General features: G+C 38.8%; 2 protein-coding genes and 8 non-coding genes across 10 annotated transcripts; 1 reads left to right on the top strand and 9 right to left on the bottom strand.

The window, feature by feature from the left end:
• Window positions 1-704: 704 nt before the first annotated feature.
• Window positions 705-8,809, bottom strand: LOC117296799 (60S ribosomal protein L13a-like). Its single transcript, XM_033779858.1, has 8 exons — window positions 8,767-8,809; window positions 7,083-7,155; window positions 6,141-6,206; window positions 5,265-5,366; window positions 4,078-4,163; window positions 2,789-2,848; window positions 1,945-2,067; window positions 705-1,068 (listed from the first exon to the last, which is right to left on the bottom strand). Exons 1-8 carry the CDS (start codon window positions 8,800-8,802, stop codon window positions 985-987), a joined length of 630 nt encoding a protein of 209 aa, XP_033635749.1. The 5' UTR covers window positions 8,803-8,809; the 3' UTR covers window positions 705-984.
• Window positions 1,446-1,534, bottom strand: LOC117297120. The gene has a single exon (XR_004519861.1). It is a non-coding gene; the product is annotated as a small nucleolar RNA Z195/SNORD33/SNORD32 family (small nucleolar RNA).
• Window positions 2,605-2,693, bottom strand: LOC117297123. Its single transcript, XR_004519863.1, has one exon. It is a non-coding gene; the product is annotated as a small nucleolar RNA Z195/SNORD33/SNORD32 family (small nucleolar RNA).
• On the bottom strand, window positions 3,701-3,780 carry LOC117297125. Its single transcript, XR_004519865.1, has one exon. It is a non-coding gene; the product is annotated as a small nucleolar RNA SNORD34 (small nucleolar RNA).
• Window positions 4,655-4,744, bottom strand: LOC117297119. The gene has a single exon (XR_004519860.1). It is a non-coding gene; the product is annotated as a small nucleolar RNA Z195/SNORD33/SNORD32 family (small nucleolar RNA).
• Window positions 5,988-6,069, bottom strand: LOC117297124. The gene has a single exon (XR_004519864.1). It is a non-coding gene; the product is annotated as a small nucleolar RNA SNORD34 (small nucleolar RNA).
• Window positions 6,646-6,735, bottom strand: LOC117297118. The gene has a single exon (XR_004519859.1). It is a non-coding gene; the product is annotated as a small nucleolar RNA Z195/SNORD33/SNORD32 family (small nucleolar RNA).
• Window positions 7,756-7,844, bottom strand: LOC117297121. The gene has a single exon (XR_004519862.1). It is a non-coding gene; the product is annotated as a small nucleolar RNA Z195/SNORD33/SNORD32 family (small nucleolar RNA).
• A 242-nt stretch (window positions 8,810-9,051) lies between the features above and the next one.
• Window positions 9,052-9,123, top strand: Trnaw-cca. The gene has a single exon. It is a non-coding gene; the product is annotated as a tRNA-Trp (tRNA).
• A 3,406-nt stretch (window positions 9,124-12,529) lies between these two features.
• LOC117296835 (probable U3 small nucleolar RNA-associated protein 11) lies at window positions 12,530-18,827 on the bottom strand. Its single transcript, XM_033779909.1, has 8 exons — window positions 18,632-18,827; window positions 17,294-17,349; window positions 16,713-16,815; window positions 15,764-15,877; window positions 15,536-15,632; window positions 15,125-15,216; window positions 14,274-14,384; window positions 12,530-12,964 (listed from the first exon to the last, which is right to left on the bottom strand). The coding sequence occupies exons 1-8, from the start codon at window positions 18,689-18,691 to the stop codon at window positions 12,881-12,883; spliced, it is 717 nt and encodes a 238-aa protein (XP_033635800.1). The 5' UTR covers window positions 18,692-18,827; the 3' UTR covers window positions 12,530-12,880.
• Window positions 18,828-18,968: the final 141 nt, after the last annotated feature.

The following is an 18,968-nucleotide window of genomic DNA, read 5'->3' as shown; positions in this document are numbered from 1 at the left end:
GGGCCCTGTCACACAGGCTTCGATAACGAGAACGAAAACAAGAACATTAAAAATGCAAACCTTCGATTGATTGAAAAGCGTGGCCATATTCTGCGTGGAGCAATTCAACCAAACAGAATGCGTTCTCTATGTGCCGTCATCGTTATCCCTGCAGTGTGACTCAGCCTTTGTATTAGTCAGTGTATTTTCAGGGGATTAAAAAAAATAATGTAAATAATAAAGGTCGTAATTTTGAGCTGGAATGTTCCGACTTCTGTTGAAAGATTCGTTTGAACTCAATTTTCCTTGCAAAAGTATATGTATCTGCAGTGGGGGAAGTAGCCTTGATGACAAGTTGTTAGGCGCTGCATATTTATTACAAACACACATTCTGCCGTTATGCAACAGCAACATACAGGCAACAACAGTCGTCAATACTGGGATCGAGGACGAGTGCACTGTCCCCGTAGCTACACCGAGCTAAACAATTACCGACTTGATTTCAAGACTATGGGGGAAGGCACAGTGCGTGATAAGCTCAAATATTATCTCTGATATTCTAGGATATTCAACTTCCAAAACCGAGCAGACAAAAAGTTTGCGACTACATTATTTTAAAAACACTGCCATCAAATGTCCGTTTCTATTTATAAAAAAAAAAAAAAAAAAAAACACCCCACACTAAGTTAATTCACACAACACCAAAAACACAACACAATCTCTTCTATAATTTCATTTCCATGTCTTTATTGTACTTTCAGCTTTTTTATAAACAAAAAATTGTACTATAATCTTGCTGACTGCTTTATCGACACATTCAGACTATGTTCCCTTATCTTATCAAGTATGTCCTGGTTTGGGATGAAAACTGTAAACGCGATGTCAACCAAATTGTCCGGTTGGACGCATTCGTTTTCTGTATAGATTGTAGAGCTCCTCTTTAGACTGTGGATGTGTATCAAAGAGGCCGATTGCCATGGTAACTGCTCTGTTGAATCGTTTTGTTTACTTGTAACCGTACTGGCGGATGATCTTCTGGTAGGGGGCGACCTTGTCTCTGACACTCTTGGCTGCCTTGCGACGCAGTTGCTGCAAAAGATGACAAAATAGAAATAACATTTACTACTTCGTGTAACATAAATATTTAAGTAGTTGCATCACGTGGCCAAATGCAAATGAAAACATCGGCAGGCCAGTTAACCCCCTTTACTAGTCCACTGTTCCTTTTCACAATAAATGAAGGGGTACAAATCTACAAGAGAGATTGCTTGCAAGTTTGTGGTTTGACAAATCTGAAATTTGCTAGATTTAATGTGGCTGCGAACGAGATAGCCAATGCTACGTAGGAAAGTATGGTACTTTGGGAAATTTGTTCTCTGTTGTCCCAATGCATAAGGGGTTTCAACCATTCAGCCAGGGTTGGTTTTATTTTTCCTCATGTGTTTTCACAGATTGGTGTACTATTATTCGTCTCAGATGGTAGTGCATGTGATTGATAATCTCATTGCATTGAAATGCCTCGATTAAGCGTGGTCAAGATATCATCATAGACAAAAAAGTACAACAACCTTTACTGAAACCAAAAACAAGCTCCGATGAGAAGCAGAGATAAATACAGCTTGGCCTGGGGGGGGGGGGGGTGGTCGGCATGGGGCCAATGTGTTCCCCTGCCCATTTAAAGCATCTATAGAAGGTTGGGCAAGACAACAAAAATTCGCCCAGAGGTCGATTTCACAAAGATAGTCCTAACTTAGGGCTAAACCTAGGAGTTTTTAAACCTCAGGCTTGTCCTAGTTTCAAGTACCTGTTCTAAATCGAGATATGACTATTGACTAGTCTTCAGTCTTTGTGAAATCCAGCGCGACCCGAGGCCCATTTGAACAAAGGTGCTTAGTCACACGAAAAAAGAGCTGAGAACAGCAAAATTAGAGTGCCATAACTCCAAAGCAAGATGTTGTCACTTACCAGGCCAGTTCTCTTGACCTTCCAGCGCTCCCAGGACCTGGCCTTTCTCTTCTCCTCCAGGGTCTCGATAATCTCCTTGTATTTCCATCCAACCTCGTGGGCTAGACGTCCGAGATTGCAGAACTATCAACGACAAAGAGAAGGGAATATTCATTAATATTTCAAACTTAGACACCATGGTTAGATTTTTTTTTTTTTTTTTAAATCAATACCCAGAAGTAACCAATTAATATCGTAATATAAATCAAGACTCTTTTAATAAGAACAATTGTTTTAAACAGGGCCAAACTTTATAGCCTTGTGAACTGGCGCTTACGGAAGCAAGGAACTCTGCGCTTAAGTAAGGCATACTTTTCGGGTTAGCAGGGAATTTTGGCTTGTGCGTGTGCATACTCCACGCAACTAGGCATTTTTCACTTACAAGGCTAGCCGCAGCGCAGAAATTCAACGCTTGCCGTGCAAGCAGAGAATGTTGATCGCAAACACAGAGTTCAGCGGTTAGCAGAGCCATCAAAGTTGGCCCAGTCCACTTTAGAGACCACAATAACCAGCAAAACTCTTACGCGACACGTAGCGTCGGTCTTACAAACTAGTATTGAAGTCTCTGTGTATATATACCCCCCACCTAATTGTAAAAGATGAATGAAAAGGTAACCAGTATTCGCCTCAGATGGTAGTGCATGTGATTGATAATCTCATTGCATTAAAATGCCTCGATTAAGCGTGGTCAAGATATCATCATAGACAATGTAGCTAGGCTAACCATTCATCTCTGCCCCCTCCCCAATCCCAGATTAATCTCTCTTTCTGAAGACCTTTACTCAGAGTCTCCGACATGACATACCTTTCTGTTTTGCTTTAGCCGCACTGACCGGAGTGCTGGTGGAGCAACAAACTTCTTTTTCTGTAAAATTTTAAGAGAAGAAAAATGTTGAAATGCAGGTATTAAACATGAAACACAAAACCTTTAGAAGCTCATGTAGAAACTAAGTGTATTAATGTAGATGTCATTATTAATCCATTACGTTCACCATTTAAGAATCTCTATTGCTACTACTAATTAGTAGAAGTAATTATTATTAATAATAATTACTTCCATGTTAAAACTAGCCTTTTCCTTTGAAAAATGATAAAATCAGCCTGAGAATTAAATAAACAGTAAAGAGAGGCTTCAAGGTCAAAATGTTGTGATGCACTAATTTTCAAATAGATAGAGCCCCTCATAAAAGTGGGGGGCAAATTATGTACACCATGTAAGATTTTCTACTCCTACTACTACTACTAATAATAATAATTACGTTACTTATACTGTAATACCCAGATAATCTGCCCAAGAATTAAACAAACTAAACACAAAAGAAGGGGCTCAAAGCTAACATTCAGTTTTGCGATGCACTAATTTTCCCCTGTAGATAGAGCCCTCATGAAAGTGGGGCAACAATTACACTATCACAATAAAATCCTAGAAAATGTTAACTCTTTCACAGTGTAATTTCAAATGCGACATCATCGAACACGAACAACAAATGGGCCTGAACAGCACAAAGGTTCTAAAAAAAGACAGTAGACAAATTTTCCCGTGATGATTTCCGGTTAAAATGCATAGCATTGTTGGCTTACAGTTGTCAGATGTTGTGAAGCTGCACTCATTTCATACAAACCGACCGTAGCTTTGGAAGTAATTTTTCTAATTGTTTCATAAGGTACTCAGCATAATAACGCTTTGAGTGAAGGATTTCATGAGTGTGTGTGTGCACCGAGCCTCAGAATTGGTTTTTCTTCTCACGGAAACTCAAACAATGTAGGTTAAGTGAAAGTTGTACATCATTGGCATCGAGAACACACACTTCATACTGTCTGATATCGGCAACAGTGCCAAGAGCACTCCGAGGCAGTCAAGCTTGCCTCATGGGCAGCTGGGCAGGCAAGGCAAAAGTTTGCATACTGCTTGTGTGAAACAGTTTAACATGAATCTATCACAAGTAACAACATACACGCTGGCAAATTTGTACGAGTCAGTCAAAACATACAAGTGACAAGCCCTACGAGCAAGTCGGGGAGGGGGGGGGGGTGCAACAAGCAGGTTCTGACATGTAAGTGTACTGACATTGCTGATTTAAAAAAAATCTATACCTTGTCATATGGAGGTGGGACTCCCTCGAAGACCTTCAGTCTGCTTAGGGCATCCTTGCCTCTTGCACGCTTGTGTGGCAACATGCCTACAGGAAAACAGGGGCAACAAAAGATTTAGATGTATTTAATCAATTTAACATAGCAGAACTAGTTTCATTATGTCCAGTAATGAAACCGAGGATGCCTAAGAAGTGAACTTAATCACTGTAGCTCACAAGCCTGAGGAAACCTGTAAACAAGGGTGCTTGCTATCTGAATGAGAAACACCAGATTAAGTGCTACGCTTCTGCTGGGTTATTTTGCGTGCACTTCTAATACTTCTGTTTGGGACAGTTTTATGTAGTAGCAGAGCTGCCAACATTTGCATCTTGCAGTCACAAGTACACAAGTACACACCAATCAAGAAGACAAGAAAAGTAGAATAACATTCAACACAAAAAAGGAGTAAGTTTCCACAATCAGGAATTTGGTTCACATTTGTTCATCAGAACATGGAAACACCCGTCTACTTTTAGGGAATTTTTTGCTGAGTCAGGGGAAGCTGGCAGGTTTATGTATGTTTTTTTCGGGTCCAAATTCTGTCTCAGATGGTAGTGCATGTTGAGTTGTAATCTCATTGCAATATAATGCCTCGAAAAAGCGTGGTCATGTTATCATCACTGACAGATATTGAACCACACTCGGGTGTCCTGCATCGTTAACCTTTTAATACTATCCTGGCCAATTGGCTACACAACGCTTGTACAGAAATTCTGTGATAATTTTTTTAAAGCCCAAAATGGTACTGTAAAGTGCTGAATTCCTCCTTTAGCAGAACAGAAAGATAGACTAGGCCCAGCTGAGCTACTCAGAAAAACACTCACAAAAATTCGCCCTGAACACGCCAGGGAGTGTAGTTCAGTTTCTTCAAAACCAAAATTATGTTAAAAGACCTTGGGTCGTTTTCACAAAGAGTTAAGAATAGTCCTAACTTGGAAAATTCCTAGGAGATATTAAAAACTTAAGACAAGTCCTAAGTTTTATAGGAGGAGTTACTCCCCCAAACTTGAGCTAAGACAAGTCTTAACTATTTGTGAAAACCACCCTTTGATTATATTTCTAGACACCATTTGGTATTTTTACATTAGTACAAACATTTTGAGTTTCGAGGACCAAATGTTTAAGTAAGTGGCATTAAGAGACCTTACCTCTGACAACCCTCCAGAAGATACGGCTGGGTGACCTAAGATGGTAGGGACCACGGCTAGGCTTGGTGTTGGTTCTCTTGCGCAGAAACTGCAGGTACTTCACTATAGAACAAGAACAAAAGTAGGATTTAAATCTATACAATACTAATCAAGGATTGCCCTAAGCAGTAAGTAACTGACCAGCAGAATGAAGTAGCTTATGTAAATAGTCCATCAGTTTTTTCACTTGGTCTGTATCTCAAGTGAAATAGGGAACCTTTCCAAGATTAGGTACAAACAAAAATTACATCCTCTATATTATTCCGAGGCGTCCCAAATTTCATAGAGCTGCTTAAGCTTAAACAAAGTAGCAAAGCACAAAGAAATTTTGCTTACCAAATTAAGGACACCAGTTACAAATTAAGGACACCAGTTACACCAAATCGAAAGTAGCGTGCTTTGCTTCACTGGTTTCCTTCTTAAGGCCCGGTCACACAGGCCCCGATAACAAGAACGAAAAGTACAAATCCACGCTCTGGATTGGTTGAATGGGCGTCGTCGTGTTCTCTGTGGAGCATTTCAACCAATCTCAGCGTGCATTTTTGTCGTTCTCGTTTTCGTTCTCTGGGCCTGTGTGACCGGTCCGTTAAATCTTACATTTGCTGAGCAGAAAGTTGCAAGGCAAAACCTTTCTGTTCAAGCAGCTCCATAAAATTGCACCCTACATTTCTATATCTGCAAACCCATTGTCTCAGTTAACAGTGTTTTTTTTCTCACATAAGATCAAACAATGTAGGTTAAGATGTAAACTTCATCATTGACAATGAGTTATGCCTTGTTGGTAAAGACTTTGGATTGAGGTAATTGTGTTGCGGTGAGAATTAAAAGAAAACTTACATTTGTTTCGGTAGAAGCTACCGGAGATGTCGATTCCTTCACATCGAACAATGACAATCTTTTGACCTACAAACAGAGAAATAATTAAAAATGTCATGCATCCAATCTTAGCCTGTAAATTGTTAGTTTCTCAGGCCTGATACTCAACGGAAGCAACGAAGGTGATCACCTCTGTGCCCCCTAATAATTGCCTTAGTGCCCTTGAAATGCTACAGTAGGAATTTACAATTTCCACATGGGGTTCCTTTACTATGGAGAACATAACTTGGTGTCCTTTCCCTTTCAAAAACAAAGCATATATAGGACAGAGTTTCTGCTTTATACAGAGTGGCCTGAGAACGATCTCCGCTTCAGAACACTTTGCTTAAAAGGCACTGGACCCTTTAGGGGTAAGCTTCGAAGACCAATTTTCTCACTTGGTGTTTCTTAAAATATGTATAAAATAACAAATCCTGTAAAAATGTGGGCTAAATTGGTTTCTATGGGGTTTTTTTCGGGTCCAATTTCTGTCTCAGATGGTAGTGCATGTTGAGTTGTAATCTCATTGCAATATAATGCCTCGAAAAAGCGTGGTCATGTTATCATCACTGACAGATATTGAACCACACTCGGGTGTCCTGCATCATTAAGTTAAGACATGTTTATCTGTCACCCAACGATCACATGGCACGGCGGCCTAGTCGGGGACTGGATGCGCCATTTACCCAGAAAGCATTGGCACTGGACTTTTTGGCTCGGTTAAACTGACCTGGTCAATTCAACCGGGCAGGCGTGGGTCTGTTAATCTACCCATTTGGGTCGGTAAGATATTTTGGAGGGGAACTTAATGCGCTGCTCGTACTGGACTCAAAATGGTTAAGTTACCCATTTGCTTGGTTAGTTTACCCCCAAAAAGGTCCAATTTGAACACTGCTTAAAAATAATAACAAGAGTTCAACTCACCTTGAAGAAGGTTCTTGGCCACCAACGAGGCCAATCGGCCCTGAAGGTGACCCTTCCCATCTATTAGTAACGTCTGTAATAGAGAAAGAAAGATTTCATTAATAAAGTTTTCTCTAACCACACAAGAGCTTTGAATGCCTTAAATCTTCTGTTTCAGGGGACAATACCATTTTTGCTAATGGGTGTTTACACTGTTAAATCTTCAAGTTTACAGCGGGGCTGCTAACGATACTTTGTTTTGTACTTGGTTTGTACCAATTGGTTTGTCATGATTTTTGAAAGTGCTAAAAAATTGGCAAATCTGGTCACCAAGTCTGACAAAAAAATCAGATATGAGTGCTATGCCAACTAAGTTGGGAGGATGGAGGGAGGGGGGGGGTTATGATTAACACAACCAGAACATGATGCACGATATTTGGTCGAATATCGATTTGGTCCTTGAAAGAAAGTATAGGATAGGGACTGAACATTTTTTTGTTAGGGTAAGGGCTGACCTACGTGTGGTGAAAGCTCTGAATAATGTTTTTTTTTTAAGGACATTTTGTGTTTTTTATTCCAAGGGGAAAAATATATATCGAAAAACAGACTTCCAAGGGAACAAAACCTATCTAAAAACGGACCAAACTATGAAGAATGTCATGCCTGTTTCACAGAGAGTTGACGTCTTTTGCATGTCGTCTCAGATGGTAGTGCATGTGATTGATAATCTCATTGCATTATAAATGCCTCGATAAGTGTGGTCATTTTATCATCACAGACAAGACAGTCAGAGCTCTCCTAAAGTCATAGAAACATTGTCTATAACAAATGCAGATCAACCAAGGGGAACTGAAGTTCGGACAGTAAGAAGATTATCAAATTCAAACCCATATGTTTGGTGGACTGGTAAATAAAAACATTGAAAGCAATTTTGTGAACCAATTTTTATGAGAATATGTGTACTGTGTGTACGAATTCTCAAAAGCTGTAAAAAAAATATTCGCAAATTAAATTACGTTAAATAGGCTTCAAGGGAATCAAGTACAAGCCCGACAACAAAACTAAATTTTGAGATCCACTTTCAAATTAAAAGCATTTCCATTCGAGTTTGACTTTACTTTTACTTTCCAAAAACATATTTGAGATTTTTCCCAAAAGTTCCATTCCAGCAGCAGGACAGTCAACTAAAAAAAAGAAATTACGGTACGGCATTCCATCCAGCATGTCATGCATTATGCAATTTAAAAAAAATTACTTTTTTTAGTAGATTGGAATTGGATTGCAAAGAATAAAATAAATCAGAACTTTTTAATTTTTCATTAATTCAAAAGGTCAAGGCTCTACACTTAAAGTTAGGGTTTATTTCTGGTATTTAATCATGTTTAAAATCTAGGTACAATTGTGTAAATATGACTGTTTTTTATGACACGCTGGACAAAACTAGGGAGGCCTACTAAAAATGTACACCATTGCACTACACAGAGTAGAGCGCCCTCAGCTGCAGGTTTTCGCATTCACGAATTTCCGATCACAAAATCGAATTTTAAAACGGTCGTTTTAGTCAATTTCTAAAACACATCACAAATAATAATGCAAGAATATTAAACACTAGGTAATGTTGTACTAAATATGAACTAAAATTCGTAAATGTGAGCCGAGAAAATCAAGTAAAACTGAAAAATTTACGGCACCCGGCGGTACAGACCTTGTGAAAGCTTGACATGGCAGTCGAAAAGACCATGTGCCGGGTTTCCCTACCTGAGGTCAAATTAGCCCCTAGTTGTACTTCCGGGTCAATTTTAAGTCCTCTCTGAATTCGTCAAAAAAACGTACTTTAGTACGCCAGGGATATGGATATGATAACATAATAATTTTAAATGATATATTAAATGGCTATTAATAACTTTTAATTTAAACTAGCTTGCTTTGTACGGCACCATCTTATTATAATTGACTATAAATAATTTGCTATTCCATTTCTTGCAAGCATGACTCAGTGGCGCAACGGTAGCGCGTCTGACTCCAGATCAGAAGGCTGCGTGTTCAAATCACGTCTGGGTCAATAAGCTGTGTTTTTCGCCTTTTTAATTTTTTCCCCACTTTTTATATCAGGCATGGCTTCGAAATTGTACTTGATCCAGTAAAACAATTGAAACTTATCTATCTCCCCACCTTTTTCACAATGAAAGGGTGCACAATGCAAACAATTATTTGTAAACCTCTATCAATGGATTAATACGTATCCTCAATGCTCGTTGAGCTCTCTTCGCCTAGAAAAATCAACGGTATTACACCATGTTTTTGTCGCAAGGGGGGGAGGGACAGGTTGGGGGCATGATTTGTGTTCTATAGTGGGCTGAAGGGGCCACTGTTTCCAGGGGGGGGGGGGGGGGGGGGGTGCATGCCTATATTATTTGACTTTTTGGAAGGGGGGAGGTGGGGGGGGGGGGCACCACCTGATCTGATCTGGAGGAGGAGGAGGGCGGGGGGGGGGGCACTGGATGATTTGCGCATACACCCGGGGTTAAATTTAATTACGGCACTGGCCGGGGGACAATTATTATTATTTATTTATTTATTTATTTTGTTTTTTTTGGGGGGGAGGACATTTCATTCAAACAATAATTCTGCGTGGTTTCATATTCAATATATGACTTTTAGTGCATATGTATGTGTAATACTAATATCATACCAAAATGAGAATGAGAAGTATCAATGCAAAAAGGAGACTTGCGGGTACACTGTAAAATCACTATTGGGGGGGGGGGGGGGGGTCTTGCTCTGAAAAGATCCGTTGTGTCTTTTCCTGAAGATGAGCAAATTATACTGTTGAAACTTCAGGACCAAAGGCCCCTTCTCTCGGAGCCATGCAGCACTCCTCAACTGAGATTGTACAAATTTCCTTTCGTGATGACAAGTTTTTTGAAGGTGAAACTTCTTGATGAAAACCTGTTGCGAGTTAAAAACTGTTTAAAACTTAGCACAAACCTTATAGATAAATTTCTGGATAAAATGTCTGGATAAGAAATAAGCTATTACCTATCATCAACTTTCATAATTAGTAGATCAAACTTTCGTGGTCTTGAAAACAGTTATCTTACACAAAGAACATTTTCAGGCCTACTAATTTTGTATTTCTCTCTATATCTCTTTATTTTAAACCAATAATTCAGTGATGAAACCCTGCATTTAAAACTTCATACCCGGAGTGCAAAAGGGTGATTAACCTCAATTTAAACAAAGGAAACCTAAAAAATAATCTTTTCAGTAATTGTTTTTAACGATTTATATGTTTTAAAAAAATAATAAAGTGTGTGGGGGTGACTCCGCCTACCCCTTTTGTGACGTCAATCGAGGAAGACTTTGCCTCGATCTAACATCGAAAGAACATTCAAGAGTTTATACGTTTCGAAAAAGGTTTTTCTTGCATTTTTTTCGGCAACGTCGACCAGGTGTATAGCTGCTGGATGCAGCAAAACAACTAAAGATGGGGTCAGTTTGCAAAATGAACCGGTCCGACGTCTTTTTCAGCGCTGTGGCGGCAAAAACTTTGAGCCGTCGTGCTTCGAGAATCCGGAGTACACTACACATTTTGACATGAAGAGAAAAGTTCTTTTCTAAAACATGACGCCATCCCAACAATTCTTCCAGCAAGTGGGGAAGTCGAAGAAGGTACCTGCAAGACGTAACGAACCTGAAGGAGCATTTACCTTACGTGACAAATTCAGGCATTGTTTCATCTTTGTGGGCATGTTTTTAGCTTGCGCCAAGCGTCACTATCTTGTGTTGGCACTGCATGCGATCGCGCCTCGATTGACGTCACGAACAGCGCCCTCTCGGTCGGACTTATTTCCAAATTTGTAAATAACATGGAAACTAATTTGTTAAAACCTTAGTCAATTGTTTATTCATACATGGAAACTAATTTTGTTAAACCTCAGTCAATTGTTTATTCATATTCCACTCATCAAAACACACATTGTAGTGACAAAACAAAGCTTTATTTTGACAAAATACCACTTCCAGGTGACTTTAAATCACGTAAAAGGACATTCTCCTTAGTTGCCTTACTATCTCTCATGGCCCTACAGTCTCATTTCATTTTAATTTCATTTTCTCGCATTTTAATACAATAACAAACCTGTGAAAATTTTTACTCAATTGCTCATCGAAATTGCAAGAGAAAAATGGAAAAAAAACACCAGTTGTGTGTGCTTTCAGATGCATAATAAAGCAAAAATAATGTCACTTCAGAGGGAGCCATACCTCATGTTTTATACTATCAACAGTTCTCCATTGCTCGTTACCAAGTATGTTTAAAAAATTATTTTTTAGTAATTACCAAGTGTCCAATGCCTTTAATGAAGACATGGAGTTATCATTGACATTTTTAGATATAACAGCATAGAGAAATATGCCCACACTGTAAACAGGTGGTTGAAAATGAAATACACTTTTTAATCGAGTGCAAGAGTGAACAAAAAGTATATATTGTTTGTTATTTATCAATGTTTTCATGTTACCATCTTTTCTTAGCCTGTTTATTATTTAATGATATTTTCATGCTTGTATGCTTCATTTTTGAAAGGGCAAGGGCACCAAGGCATTTTCTCCTTGGTAAAGGGCACCCTATGAGGAAATTGTAAATTTCAACTGTAGCATTTCAAGGGCACCAAGACAATGACCAGGGGGCATGGAGGCAATCACCTTTGTTGCCTCCATGATGTATCAGGTCTGTATGTTACCATTGTTGTTACCCTCCCCGGGTTAATCCAGGTATTGCAAGTTTATGCGGGTTTGGCCACAAATCTCAGAAAGTACATCCTTTTCAATTAGTGGGTGTGTTTACACTGTAATTACTTGAATTCAGGCTCCTTCGATGCACTCATACGCATGAAAAACAGTTTCACCCTAATGACTGACAATAACAGAAATTACAAAAGAATACATTGTTTTGATTTATCAGATTTATTAAAACATAGGAAAGTGCCGGTGTAATTACTTGGGTCATCAAACCCAACAGATGAGCATTAAATATGTCTGGGGCAGTCGGCAGCCCTACTGGTGCGTCCATCGTTGGAAAAGAAAATACATGGAGATAACAGGTGTGAGTTGCCAGATGAAAAGGATGTTTTTATTCTGGCCTCTCTTTTTAATGAAGCTTTCATGTAATGCAATAAGTCTCTAAGAAATCACGTGTTTTGTACATTGTATGACTTGGGTCATCAAACTTAAAGACACTGGACACTATTGGTAATTGTCAAAGACCAGTCTTCATCGGAGTTGCGAGATAACTATGAAAGAAAAAAACACCCTTGTTACACGAAGTTGTGTGCTTTCGGATGCTTGATTTCGAGACCTCAAATTCTAAACATGAGGTCTCGAAATCAAATTCATGGACAATTACTTCTTTCTCGAAAACTATGTCACTTCAGATTGTGTTGTACTATCCACCTCTCCCCATTACTCGTTACCAATAAAGAATTTATGCTAATAATTAATTTGAGTAATTACCAATAGTGTCCACTGCCTTTAATGAAGCTTTCCTGCAATGTAATAAATCTCTAAAAAATAACATGTTTTGTACTTTGTATGACTTGGGTCATCAAACTTAACTGATAAGCAGTTAATATGCATGGGATAGCGAGTCAGCAGCCCTACTGGTTTGTGCATGGTCCACTTAATACCACTGTTGGGAAAGGGAAATACATGAAGAAAACAGGTGTGAGTCGCCATACAAAAAGGATGTTTTTAGTCCGGCCTCTTTCCCGTAATGCACTAAGTCTCCTATAGATCACATGTCTTGTACCCAGAGACTGTCACCGTTTTCTTTCAGGGAAGAATTTGTAGACGGCTGGCGATGATATCGTCTCCTTCGCAACCAGGACCTTTTTCCTTGTATCCTAACAAGCAAAAAGAAAAGTAACAATAAGAATATGAACTCAATAATATCAATGTGGGCATAACATGGTGTTCTTACTCAACTGTAACTACAGCAGGTTTGTAAACTAAAACCTGAAGCCAAATGATATTATTTCAGTATTTCAGTCAGCGTTTAAATTAAGCAAAATACTACCACATTAGGCCTATCAAACAGTAAATTACAAACAATAACTATATTTGGCATAGGAATAACTTAATAAGTGAAGACCCCAAAGTAACAAAAGTGATCAGTGAATGAATAACCCTGCAGATCTTGGGCCGATTTCCCCAAAGATCTAAGATTGATCTTAACTGCAAATCAATCAAAGTTGCTATTAGTACAGTGTGATGTCACAATACAAATCACTATGGTGATACTGACAATTTGTCTTGCGATGAATTTGATTGCTTTGTAAAATAGACTGTATCGAATAACCCCTATGTTGCTATGACAGTGGCCATCTTGTACGGCAGGTCGAATGTGCGTCTAACACATACATCAAAGAAGCACGCAGCATTCCCAGTATGAATTGTTTGGCAAACGCACGCACATGTGCACACAGCTGTGTTTATGATGTAAACCCGAGGACTTCTCTTTGTTCTCCCATTGTTTGGCCATAGTTTATTTTTCAGACGCCCCCATTGGTTTTGTACATGAAATCGAATTGAGGACGTCCTCGGTGTGACTTTTCCCGGATCCCCTTTTGTTAAAGTCCTCGGTTTGAGACACCATGTTGTTGGCAGGTATTTGAATGGTAACGTCATTTTTGATACGGTCTATAGATGGGTTGCAATATGCGTCATCGACCGCCCTTTTTGATGTACTAACAAGGGAAAAGTGCAGCGTGAACGTGCTGCGCGCGACTCTCAGCCAACGGTAGCTCTTCACGAGTGCACAATTCATCAAATATGGCGGTCGATTGCAATCCATCTATCAATAGTATTATTACTGCAAGGAGTGGGGCGAATTTTGACATATAAGACCTAATCCTTAAGCACCATGTAATGGTTTACAAGGTGCTGTGGCGCAATATGCTGCCAATCCAGCCAGGAATACCGGGGCGAACCCCCTTCTCTTTTCGATAAGTGCACTGGGTTCTTTTACATGCCTTTACACAACACATGGGACCAAGGGCTTTACGTGTCAAGGCTGGGAATTTGAACCCACACTCTGCTGATCAGAAACACCAGAGTTTCAATTCGGTGCTCTTAACCGCTCGGCCACGACACTCCCTATTGGCAACATGTTCGCTGTCGGAACCTAATAATTTATCAACCTTCATCATGTACCTTCTTGATGCTCCTGGCCTGCATTTTACCAGCGATGATTTTCAGTTGTTTCTGTCTGTCTTTCCTCTGTCTTAACTCTCGGTACTTCCTGCTCTTCTCAATGTCTAGAATCTTCAAAAAATGAAAATAAAAACTCACTTAGAAACAAAATTCATTTCAGATACATATATTTCATGGCAATATCAATCAATACAGAATATTGCTCAGAAAACATGTCATAACTTGTACAAATGAAAGCTTGATCCAGTTAATGAACAATAAAATAGAAATGCAATGTTAACATGAGCAGCAAAATGAGAAGCAAATGCTTCTTGTTCCCCTTCCCTTACAAAGATAAAAGAAACGTATACAACGAAAACGATACCATTCTGTACACAAATAAAAAGGGACACGGACATGTTATGCATGAGTAAGACTGGGCAATAGATAAAATTACTAAAAAATGTTGGTGTATTAAAATAAAAGAGATAAAAATAAATTAAGTGGTATAAGTCAATCAATATCTTCTTAAAGTTTTATGGTGTAATTTTTTTTACATATTACAAAAGGTGCACCCTCCCTTTAAAGGCATTGGATACTTTTGGTAATTGCTCAAAAATAATTGTAAGCAAAAAATCTTGAATTCAAGCATCTGACAAAGTCCGAAAACACATTACTTCGACGACGACCACTTGAGCTCAAATTTTCCTAGGTTTGTTACTTTATGCATATGTTGAGATACACCCAGTAAGAAGACTAGAAGTCTTTGACAATTACCAATAGTGTCCAGTGTCTTTAAGCAAGATGCTTTTGTTCCCTAACCTATAGACAGACAATTGTTGCATTTTTGTAAAGCTCTTATAAGTGCATACCTCTTCCAGTGTGAATTCACTGCTGTCCTCCAGAGGGGGTGAATCCTCTGACTGGAATGTCCTCTGATGGGCTTTTATATCAAAATCTTCAACTGGAAAAGGAGAAATAAGGTAAGTCAATAATTTTATTGTAACTGGAACATACCCCATAATCCTGGGGAGGTGTACAATATTACAAATAAAAACAACAATTAATGAAGAAGTCGGACGGAAAGGAGTGTTGTTAACTTGGAACAAAAACATATAACTTGGAGAGCGCAGACTATGAGTAGAATATGTGCAGATTATGCACATACTACGCACAGGCTACGCATAGACTATGCGCACGCGCAGACTAGGTGCCGACTCTGCGCAGCAGACAACTTTCTCCACTAACCCCACATAACCAGACCACTGAATGTTCATACTAACCTTCTTGTTTGGAGTCTACAAAGAAGGTGTGCTTATTCTTGGGTTTTTCTATTGACTCTTGCACATAATGCAGAGAGGAATTTAACTTCTCTATTTTCTGAAAAAAAATAAAAGGAAGAATCTTTTAGTAAAAGAACACAGATCATGCTGAGCTCAGTTTCGTAAAATCTTGGCCCAATACAGAATGAATCATAGTAAAATATCTGAAGACAAAGTTTTGATAGTTACTTTTGTTTCGACAGTGAGTTTGTGATTGACGTATCTCTTATCCTGAGTTTCCATCATCAACTGCTGCTCCCTCGTAATCACCTCTTCCTTCTTCTGCCACTTATGAACTCCATCCTTTCAAAAAAGCAAAAGAATCCCTCCATTAAATTAGGTAAAATATAGTAACACTAACCAGTTATTATATAGCGCTTTAGGTACAGGCGTCTCAAAGCCTCTATGAAGTAGCATTTTAAACTTTGCATTTTGTCTCTTCGTTTATTTATTTCTCTGTTTCTCCACAAACCGCTGTGGTCTTGATAAAATGGCGGTATATAAAACATTTTTGTATGTATGTATGGCAATAACAACCTGTGGTTAGAAGTGTACAGCACCTTTCTATAGTATAAAGCGTTTTGAGAAACATTTCAAGAGTGGTTAGGTAAAATGATAACAGTTTTTATGCCCCAAATCTGAAACTGAGAAGTGTTACTGTTGTAATATTTTGTTCAGACTGTGTATTCCTGTTCGGGATCATTCTTCCTGCGTGGACACATTCGCTCCGGATTTTCAGCAATATCTAAAATACATGACAACTTTTAGATAAGTTTTCACATGTTAGTTTTATACATAGTACATTGATATATATAAGATTAAAAAATAAAACAGTTGAAAGATTTTTTCCAGAGGCCGTTGCCACCTACTCCTAGGTCGAAACAGGGTTACCCCTTTTACAGTCCATACGGATGTAGGCTTGGGTATCATCAGTCAGAAGCCTGGCCGAGAGAGCAGAAAGCACTACCTCCCCAATTTTGTGTAGCAAGTGTCACAACCGGGATTCGATTCACACTCTGCTGATCAAACAACAGAGCTTGAATGCAGTGCTCTTAACTGCTCGGCCACGACACGCCACAAGAGCGGGGGTCTATATCAAGACACGCCTTTAAAATTGTGAGGACTACAATGTACCTACCTGGAGTTTTGAGTTGACCATCTTGAAGTAAAATTCATCTGGATTTCTGTTGAGGGCTTTTCTTTGAAGATTTTTGAGTCTGTTCTGCTTTGAATGGTAGTCACTAAACATGTCAGGGAAAAGGGAAACGGAATCTGAGTTGTAAAAAGTAATCACATCTTTTAATATATTCTTATTGATTTATATAATGAGTAGGGTAGATGGCCTTAGCTTTCGATCCAAACTGGACCTTCTTCAGAGGTATATTGATTTATACATACTTTTTTGATATGCATGATGATGTTTTAATTGCCCAAAACAATGCGTAAGGCCATTCTCGGTAAGGGGCTGAATATAGGAATTAATATTCCACTCAGATCTAGGATTTTGGGTAAAGAGATACATGTAGGATTTTGGGTAAAGATCTAGAATTTCGGGTAAAGATCTAGGTTTTTAGGTAAAAATCTAGGATCTTCATGATCTTGGGTTAGATCTAGGTTCCTGGATTCAGATCTAGGATCCGGGATTGATCTAGGATCTTGGGTCAAGATCTACGTTCTTGGGTCAAGATCTAGGATCTGAGGTAACCTTTCTTCACTTACTTTGCTCGCTTTTTGTAGTCTTTCTTTTTCTCCAGATAGCCAAGGTGATCCGTTGGCTGAAATACAAAATTTCACAATTAAAACAAAAATGTTGATAGTAGAACGAAGTTTCAAACGACTTTTTTTGTATGAAAAGCATTTAAAATAATTGTCTACATTTCCCAATATTTTCCTTGCGCGGCACCACCAGTCTCAATACTGTTTGGAATTGGACGAGATGCTAAAGCCTAGCTTGTACAAAATCTTGTTTGGGATTTAGCAATGCATGATTAACGGGAATGATTGTAATGCAGTCGGCGCAAACACAACATGGGATGGGAGTCCGGGACATGGAGCAACTATTATTAAAAATAGTTTAAAAAAAAGTTAACATCCGTTTCAATCCATTTCAAAATAAGAAGAATTAGTAAACAAACTAATAAAAAATATAAATTAAAGACAATTACCGGGTATTATTTAAAAAGTATGAAAAAGCTCTAAAAACCATGGGCCACTTTTTCATTCCTTTAATGTCATTTTGAAATAAAACAGTTTTACCTGTTATGGAAATAATTTGAAGAAAAAGCACAAAAAATTACCAGATTCCCGAGCGAAAGACCCAGGTAGAAAATTCGAACCTGAGGGGGGCTTATTATAGCTCCATGGTTATACTTAATTTGAAGAAAAAGCACAAAAAATTACCAGATTCCCGAGCGAAAGACCCAGGTAGAAAATTTGAACCTGAGGGGGGCTTATTATAGCTCCATGGTTATGTATAACCATGGAGCTATAATAAGCCCCCCTCAGGTTCGAATTTTCTACCTGGGTCTTTCGCTCGGGAATCTGGTAATTTTTTGTGCTTTTTCTTCAAATTATTTCCTCAATGGTGTTTTGAGTGATATTGTAGGATTCATTAGACATTGAGAATCAAGTTCGTGTTTCTAGAATTTGTGTCATGATTTTCAAAAGTGGTAAAAATGGAGCAAATCTGCTGACTAGCTGTCGAAATTGTACGTTTTTAACCATTTCGCCCTGCTCACATTGCGTCTGCTTCGTAACCCTCCGGCTACGCCATCGGCAGGAGGGTTACGTTATATTGCAACTAGTCATCATACGCGTATGAATTGGGAACGGTTAATATACATTGAAACCAACCTTCGATCGGTGGATGGCAGGGACTCGGGAGGATGAGATTTAAGATACGGAAAGTATCCAATAAAGATACATTGTGTAGCCAGTGCCGGGTATTATCCACTACTAAAATATGTGCATATTATAATATATAGGCTTCATAATGTTTAAAATCAAGTTTGGATTCATTCTTCTGCAACAAAATGAAAAAAAAAAAAAGTGACTTACCTTAGATCGCTCTCTGTGTGTTTTTTGAGCTGTCTTAGCAGCTTTCCTAAACGACGACATGGTGGATATTTGTCTGACGTCAAAGGCACAACAATTTGTGCTTTGAATTTAAAGCTATTTGGGTATAATTTCGTGATAAAAAGCGCTCACAAAACATCAACTTCTCAGTAGCGAACGAGAAACATGCTTTATGAAGTGCGCCCTCCTTTGTCAACTATGTTTTTTTAATTCACGCGTTTTGAGTTATGTTGGCCCTTTTCGAAATTACGGCTTCAACATTTTGTCTTCGACTGCGGCTTCCGTCCTTGCACGTTCAAATACGGTTGGCACTGATACT

This window comes from Asterias rubens, chromosome 11, assembly GCF_902459465.1.
Source record: "Asterias rubens chromosome 11, eAstRub1.3, whole genome shotgun sequence".
Classification (NCBI taxonomy): Eukaryota; Metazoa; Echinodermata; class Asteroidea; order Forcipulatida; family Asteriidae; genus Asterias; species Asterias rubens.
This window is presented reverse-complemented; position numbering and strand designations above follow the sequence as displayed.

Excerpts from the sequence above, each read along its gene's own strand:
- LOC117296799 (XM_033779858.1), bottom strand. The coding sequence starts at position 8,802 with ATGGTCTTTTCGACTGCCATGTCAAGCTTTCACAAG. Across the intron at positions 4,164-5,264 it reads CTTCTGGAGGGTTGTCAGAG|GCATGTTGCCACACAAGCGT; the intron begins GTAAGGTCTCTT and ends GTTTTCCTGTAG. Across the intron at positions 1,069-1,944 it reads AGGTCAAGAGAACTGGCCTG|CAACTGCGTCGCAAGGCAGC; the intron begins GTAAGTGACAAC and ends CATCTTTTGCAG.
- LOC117296835 (XM_033779909.1), bottom strand. The coding sequence starts at position 18,691 with ATGTCGTCGTTTAGGAAAGCTGCTAAGACAGCTCAAAAAACACACAGA. Across the intron at positions 17,350-18,631 it reads CACACAGAGAGCGATCTAAG|CCAACGGATCACCTTGGCTA; the intron begins GTAAGTCACTTT and ends TTTGTATTTCAG. Across the intron at positions 15,878-16,712 it reads TGGTCAACTCAAAACTCCAG|GATGGAGTTCATAAGTGGCA; the intron begins GTAGGTACATTG and ends CTTTTTTGAAAG.